General features: G+C 49.2%; 1 protein-coding gene across 2 annotated transcripts; it reads left to right on the forward strand.

The window, feature by feature from the left end:
- The first annotated feature begins 1,161 nt into the window (after nt 1-1,161).
- Nucleotides 1,162-4,404, forward strand: LOC100192733 (peptidyl-prolyl cis-trans isomerase-like 1). 2 transcript variants are annotated; one of them, XR_004855469.1, is made up of 7 exons: nt 1,473-1,681; nt 1,793-1,888; nt 1,995-2,056; nt 2,564-2,697; nt 3,329-3,413; nt 3,811-4,039; nt 4,156-4,404. XR_004855469.1 is itself a non-coding variant. In XM_020546665.3 (6 exons), the coding sequence occupies exons 1-6, from the start codon at nt 1,610-1,612 to the stop codon at nt 3,854-3,856; spliced, it is 495 nt and encodes a 164-aa protein (XP_020402254.1). In that variant the 5' UTR covers nt 1,162-1,609; the 3' UTR covers nt 3,857-4,246. The 2 variants fall into 2 exon arrangements, 1 of the variants encoding a protein (XP_020402254.1); XM_020546665.3 differs by having other exon boundaries at nt 1,162-1,681; nt 3,811-4,246.
- Nucleotides 4,405-7,680: the final 3,276 nt, after the last annotated feature.

Consider the following 7,680-nt stretch of genomic DNA (forward strand, 5'->3'; position numbering starts at 1 on the left):
GGTGCATAGCACCACACTTCCTACACCAAATCCAACATCAGGTAAAGCACTGCTCTGCTACACTAGTAGTTGTGTGTGTTCAGTATATAATGGTAGCTGTATGTACATGTATATAATGGTAGAAACATCTATTGATTTTTTGTCAGGATCTAAGCGATCAAGGTCAAAAAATATGTGCCAAAACCTTAGTGGTTCTGGTGCGGCAGCAACAAATGATGGATGTGGTAGTGGTTGTGGTGCAGATGATGTAGGTAGGGATACTTTGCCAAGTGGAGGTGGCAACGGTAGTGCTGCTGCCACAGCGGATGGAGGCGGCAATAGTGAACAAGCCATCAATATTGAGGATGATGTCCCTACTGGAAAAAGGCAGAAGAAATGCACATCTGATGTACGGCAGTACTTTACCAAGAAGAGGTTGGTCATTGAGGATAATGGGAAGACATACGTTCAGTTGTGGGCTCATTGCAGCTGGCCAAGATGTAAGCACAAGGGCCGATGTGAGAGCAATTATGGAATAACTGGATTTTGGACACATTTGAGGGTGGCACATAGTATAGTGAAAGGCCAGCAGCAACTTGCAGTTGAAAAAATGGGGGGAAAGACATCAGTGTTGTGGTACCATATAAGTTTATGTTGCTGCCATATATGAATATATGTTGCCTTCCATACGTTGTAGGACGATGATGTCATAGACATTGATGAAGGAGATATAGATGGGCTAAATGCAGATGATCAGAGCTACTTTGACATGTAGAGGTAGGTTCTGGTGCTGGCTGCTGGATAGTGGATACTTTTGGACTTGTCACTTGTGAATTTTGGTTGCTGGATGCCTAGATAGTGGATACTTTTGGACTTGCCATATACTTTTGGGCTTTTGGTTGTGGACTGCTAGTTTACTAACACTGGTAGGTACTAGTACTAGGCTACCAGCATACTACTCTCTGCTGTTGGGCACTTGGGCCGTCCGAGTATGTCTTTGGGTAATATGTGGACCGAGTAATATACTAATATGGACATGGATCTTGCGTATTGTGCAATGAATGTGTTGGTTGTTGGGCTGCTTGCCCGCTTTCTGTAATATTTATTATGCAATGAATGTCTTTGGGGTTGTTAGTCTTGGATCATAGTCATAGGGTCATAGCCTGCAAATGTTTCTTTTTCGTGTTACCGATTCCCGATCATAATCGACTCGTTCCTGATTGAACATGTTCCGTTCCCGATATCTTGTAATATCGGTTTCGTTATTTCGTCCAATATTCTCGTTCCCGTTTCTGATTTCGGCAAAAAAAAATACAGTAACGGTAATGGTTTAAGTATTTTCCCGACCGTTTTCAATTATTTTCAAGCTTAAATATATTTAACCAATAACATATCGAGCTATATGCTGAGTATTAAATCCATGGACATATAACCTGTAATAATTACTGATCGACCTGAAATTTAACCGTTCGGTGTCTTTTCCGGCTTGAGCGGGCCCGGCCCGGATGTACACCCACACAAGCCCGGACAGACCTGCCTCGCTTCTCGTCTCCCGTCTCCTCCGCGTTCCCGCTTTCCACCCGCCGCCGCCGCCGCCGCCCACCTTACCGTCCCCTGCCCCTTGCCCAGCATGTGGGGTAGCACCGACGGCGGAACGCCGGAGGTCACCCTCGAGACCTCCATGGGCGCTGTCTCTGTTGAGGTACCTCCCCTCTCTCCTCTCGGTTGCATCTCCTCTCTTCCCACTTCTCGCTTTGCACTGGGCCCTGCACTTCTACTTCATGATTGATGCTGATGGTCACTCGATCCGTAGATGTACTACAGGCACGCGCCCAAGACTTGCCGGAACTTCGTCGAGCTCGCGCGACGTGGCTACTACGACAACGTTATCTTCCACCGCATCATCAAAGTCTCTCCTGAGTTTCCTATTTCGTGTTGACTGATCTTAGTTTGCTTGTTGTCAATATCTGATATTGGTTACGTAATGAGTGGTTGCTGTTTTTGTTGCTGCTTAGGATTTCATTGTGCAAGGTGGGGATCCTACAGGAACCGGCAGAGGTGGCGAGTCCATCTATGGGTGAGCAGTCTGTTGACCATAGTCCCCCTCCACTTGATTTATCTTGAATCAACGACTACGTTGTTCCCATAGTTATTTGAATGCTAGCTGCGGTAACAGTAGATGTGTACCCAGGATTCAATTGGGTATAAAGCATGGTGTTGGGAAGGATTTTTTAGAACATTTCAGTGGCCACGTTCCCACTGATTTTGCCCGCCATCAATGTGTGTTATTGTTTGATTAACGATTGCATCGTCACATTAGTAGAGTGAATGCTAGCTTACAACAGAATTAGGTGGAGCATTAGAAAAATTAACTACTCTGCTTGTACAACATTTCAGTGGCCTTAATACCACTGTTCTTTGGCTGCTAGCTTGGGTAAAAGCTAATTTGCTAGACAGCTGGTAAGATGTTTCTTTTCTAGGGACATATGTAAGATGAAATTGTGTCTGCTATTCATTCTCTTTAGCTTTAAACTTGTGATCCTGTCTAAGATTAGCGCTCTTGCTGCTGTTGCTTTCTTTGCAGAGCAAAGTTTGAGGATGAGATAAAGACTGAGTTAAAGCACACTGGGGCTGGAATTCTGTCCATGGCAAATGCTGGCCCAAACACGAATGGAAGCCAGTTCTTCATAACTCTTGCCCCTTGTCAGTCACTTGATGGTAAGGATAAGCATCTGCTTTGTCTGATTTCTTTGACCTATGTGAACCTTTTCACTGGCGAGCTGAAAAGCATGCTGATTAACTGATTGAGTAGATGTTTGTTGATGTTGTGCACACGTGAGCTGCAATAATGATATTTCACTATTTTGGCCCTTTTTAATAGAATGGGACCTTTGTAGGCAGAGGTCTTTCTTGGTTTTTTTGTTATTTCTGTTTGGTCCTAGCTGGACTCTTGTAATCCCTTCTCAATGAATATGACACGCAGATCTCCAGCGTTGTTCGAGGAAAAAAATAGAATGGGACCTTTAACAGAGCTGATAAACTCTGTAAAAGCAGTGGTGACCAAAATTGAGTTAATTAAATTTGAAAGGTTAGGATGGTACAAGTCATTGGTGCTAATGCAAACAGTTTAGAGATCATGATGACTACATAACTGTTCTTTTTACTTCCCACTACTGTTTTCATCTGATATATTCAATGCTAAGAGGTCTTCCCAGTTCCCTCTTGAAATATCAGTTATCAAATCTGGATTTGGCGTGATAGATATATAGGGCTTGTCACTTGGGATGAACTTTTTCCTTTGTATACTATGTTTGCAGCTTCATACAATTAACAGGATGTAACGTTGCAGGGAAACATACAATTTTTGGGAGGGTATGCAGAGGAATGGAAATTGTTAAGCGCCTTGGAAGTGTGCAGACTGACAAAAATGATAGGTAATACTTTGCATCTGATCTCTTCTCAAGACGGGGTTTTGCTTAGGGCATTGGCTTCGGTTCATCGCAGCATGTAGTGTGCATGACAAGTTTCTTGACATGTGTTTGTTTTTTACTCTGTATTTGAATGAACGTTGTGGCACAACTGAATTCTTATTGAAGAAGAAAATGTGCATGCATTGCAGCCTTATATTCGTTGATTAGGAAGTTGCATAGTTTGTATTATGCGGTGCATGATGATTAGACAATAGTCTATATATTAGACGAACTATATCCCTGTTGTAAGGAATATCATGTCCCTCCATTTTTTGGTATTGTAGTGAGAACACCTGTTTTGATCTGTGATGTCCGATCCCTTTTTACCTTTGCTGAACGTGCTTACCTTTGATGATTTTAGGCCTATCCATGAAGTGAAAATCTTGCGTGCCGTTGTCAAAGACTGAAGCATTATCCAGATGTAACTCCGAGTGTTGGTTTAGGCTTTAATAATGGCCATGTTCATGTAAGTGGTGCCTTTGCGAAAAGGTGAAAAGTGCAGCTAGTTCCAGCCTATATGACTATGGTCTCTCGATGTGGCTGACCTGAAACCCTACCTGATGAGTAGATTGGACCTTTTGATCAAGAAGGTATTTGAAACAGTTTATATGCGTGTGTGGTTTGAGTTTCTCTGCGAGGTATTTGATACAAATAGTTCCAGACTATGTTCGCTTCATCTTAAAGTCAGCTGTTTGGACTGCTGCAGCTGCAATTCATAAAGACAACATTGTATAAGCAGTAGAAGCCGGTACGGATTAAAGCTAAGCGAAAATAATGCACCACATCGAAGTCTGCCACTGATAGCTCCCTAGTCGGCGGAGGCATGTGGGGCTTCGGGGTCTTGAGATTGTCTAATGCAGTTATCCTATCTCATCCCTATTCATTTTCTATTTTAAACTTCACTATGTAAACAATGACATTTCCGATTTCAAATTTTACTTTGTAAATAATGCAATTTACATTGCAAATTCCTTGTTTTACATGATCTGCTGCGGACAGCCTGATGCCCCACTCTGGCGGGATTTTAGGGGTTGACGACGCAGCACTCTCTGGCACCGTGGCCACCACGTCCTCCCACGAAAGTCTAGCCTGACTTTGCAGGGTCGGCGGTGGAGCCAATCTTCTTTGAACGTAAGGCGTCAAGGGATTCACTAGATGGGACGAGGCCTTACCCTTCAGTGCACACTCACGCATCGTGTCCATAGCAGTTGATACATTAAAGGAAATGTTATAGGAAATATTATGTGAGTAAGGATACATATTTAAAGTCCTCGCCAATCCAGACATTGTTGTGTCACCCTCAGACCCACATCACAGCTCTAATCACACTCCCTTTTTCTCCTTGTGAGCTAACTCTCATGTACTCCTCCCTAAATTTAACACTCGTAACGGTCGCCACACATGCGATCGCACTATCGATGTCCATTTTTTTAGGTTGAAGTCAGAGGCGCGTGGGTGGTTGCTAGCCGTTCGGTGAAGTCTGCATCACACCTTCGACATCCAGTTTTTTGAGGTCGAAGTCAGAGGCGCGCGGGTGGTCGCTAAGTATGCAGAGCCAACTGTCGTAGTGACTCGCACCTCCGAGGGCTCTGATGGGAGGTCGAGCCAAACACAGGCCCTTTTAGCCTTCGGACGATCGGGGAACCCTCCACTTCGTCCCCCACATACCCCCCCCCCCTTCACCCATTTGCCTTGCTTGGCATCCTTCCCCTTTCCGTTGGAGACCAAGTATGACCCATACTCTATCCTCATCAACTCAAACACTCGGTTTAGGCAGATATTGCCCTAGCGGATGTCCTGACTCCTCAAAGCTTGGGCTCCGTGTACTTCCCAACAAGCTTACAGGCCTCTTCCTCGACTTCGATGACGAAGTCCATGCCCGTCCTCCCCTCAGGTCAACCCCTAGTGGGGATCCTCACTTTAACCTTCATTAACGACATTATGTAACATTAGACCTCACTAATTGTCCAACTGTGGCTCAGGGGCTATATTTCATAGACCAAAAACTCCTCAACTAAGTCCTGGTCACCCATTGCCACCTCATATCGTAGAAATGATATGTACCGCATAGGTAGCATCTCGCTGGCCTTTGGCCAATAAGCGGTGTCTTCACTCTCATCAACCTTCACATAGACCATCACTTGCTCTAGTTGGTGCCCCACCGATTCTTGGCATAGGGCACAAGCTCAATAACAGCCTCTTTTCAGTCTTTGGAGTAAATGTGCAGCTCCCAAATTGGACAATTCGTCCGACAATGGTCTTGTTCTACCAATCTAAACAGTAATGTTTGGTGAAGATCTCGACTCATGGCTCCCCACCAAATGTCACAGTAGCCCCACACATACTTGTCAGGTACCGTAATTAGGGGTACCCCTAATACTCCTAAACACGGCTGGAAACCACCATCAGCGCAAGCTGCAGAGACTAATGGGCGCAATTCAGGTTGAGGCTTCGTCTGCTCAAGGGACGCGACCTCGCCTTGCCCGAGCCCAACCTCGGGCGGGAACAGTAGTCCCAGGCGAATTCACGCCTCGCCCGAGGGCCTCTTCAAGCAACGGGCGCACCCTCGACTCGCCCGAAGCCCAGCTCGGGCAGGCTTCGTTGTGAAGCAACCTTGGCCAAATCGCCTCACCAACCGACCGTATCGCAGGCGCATTCAATGTGAGGATCGCCTGACGCCTTATCCCGACACACGTGCCTCAGTCGGCAAGGTCGAAGTGACCGCAGTCACTTCGCCCTTCCACTGACCGACCTGACAGGAAAACAGCGCCGCTCGCCCCTCTCCGACTGCTGTGCCACCCGCCAGGGTGAGGCTGACAACAGCTAAGTCCAGCCTCAGGCGCAACAGGAAGCTCCGCCTCGCCCGACCTTGGGCCTCGGCCTCGGGAGGAGGTCTCTGCCTCGCCCGACCCCAGGGCTCGGCCCCCGCCTCGGCCTCGGAAGGTGGTCTCCGTCTCGCCCGACCCCAGGGCTCGGCCTCAATCTCGACCTCGGGAGGAATCGCGTCCTCGCCCGACCCCGGCCTCGGCCTCAGGAGGAGTCTCTGCCTCGCCCGACCTTGGGCCCGGACCGACCACGCCACGGGGGGTACATCATTACCCTACCCCTAGCTAGCTCAGGCTACGGGGGAACAAGACCGGCGTCCCATCCAGGCTCGCCCCGGTAACAAGTAATGATGGCTCCCCGCGTGCGTCCATGACGACGGTGGTTCTCAGCCCCCTACGGAAGCAAGGAGACGTCAGCAAAATCCCAACAGCCCCGACATCTGTGCTTCTACAGGACTCAGGCGCTCCTCCGACGGCCACGATACCGCTTACACAGGGCTCTAGCACCTCTCCGACAGCCACGTTGGCACGTACACAGAGCTCAGGCACCTCTCTGTCGGACACGTTAGCGCATAGCTACACCCCCATTGTACACCTGGACCCTCTCCTTGCATCTATAAAAGGAAGGTCCAGGGCCCTCATGCGAGAGGGTCGCGCGGGAGGACGGGCTGACGAACAGGCTCCCTCTCTCTCTCCCTCGCGAACGCTTGTAACCCCTACTGCAAGCGCATCCCCCTGGCGCAGGATAACACGAGACACGTTTTCCCCCCTTGTGTTCCATCTCGCGCCAACCCATCTGGGCTGGGACACGCAGCGACAATTTTACTCGTCGGTCCAGGGACCCCCCCGGGTCGAAACGCCGACAGTTGGCGCGCCAGGTAGGGGCCTGCTGCGTGTTGATGAACAACTTCCCGTTGAGTTTCAGATGGGTAGTCTCCAGCAACCTCTTCAGCCCAGGACGCTGCTCCGCTTCGGGAGCCTCGAGTTCATGTCCCTCGACGGCAGCTACGACATGGTACTCCTTCCCCCGCAGCGCGATAGCGACAACGGCGGCCGTCAGCTCGCCAGGCGGCGGCGAACTCGACGACGTCTTCCCCCCGTGGCGGAAGAGCAGCATCCGGGTTTGTCCCGCCGCCTTCCTCGCCGCAGGAGGAGGAGGCGGGGCAACCGTGGTCAGGCAGGAGGCGACATCTCGTCGGCTGTCGAGCAAGTCGACGACGCTGGCACCCCAGCGGGGGACATGTCGGGCGTTGCCCTCGCGCCTGAGACGACGACGAGCGTCGTTTCCCCGCAACACGCCAACCCCAAGTGGACAGATGACGCCAGCACACTCGCGGAGGGCTTGCTGGGTGTTAGCCTCATACTTGAGATAACGGTGTAGTCCGTCCCTGACGCGACTTTGTCAT

The sequence above is a fragment of the Zea mays genome, chromosome 1 (genome assembly GCF_902167145.1).
Source record: "Zea mays cultivar B73 chromosome 1, Zm-B73-REFERENCE-NAM-5.0, whole genome shotgun sequence".
NCBI classification, from domain to species: Eukaryota; Viridiplantae; Streptophyta; class Magnoliopsida; order Poales; family Poaceae; genus Zea; species Zea mays.

Bases quoted from the DNA above. Each gene is read 5' to 3' on its own strand.
- LOC100192733 (XM_020546665.3), top strand. From the start codon at position 1,610: ATGTGGGGTAGCACCGACGGCGGAACGCCGGAGGTCACCCTCGAGACC. The intron at 1,889-1,994 runs GTCTCTCCTGAG...GTTGCTGCTTAG, and splicing joins TCTTCCACCGCATCATCAAA to GATTTCATTGTGCAAGGTGG. The intron at 2,057-2,563 runs GTGAGCAGTCTG...CTTTCTTTGCAG, and splicing joins GGTGGCGAGTCCATCTATGG to AGCAAAGTTTGAGGATGAGA.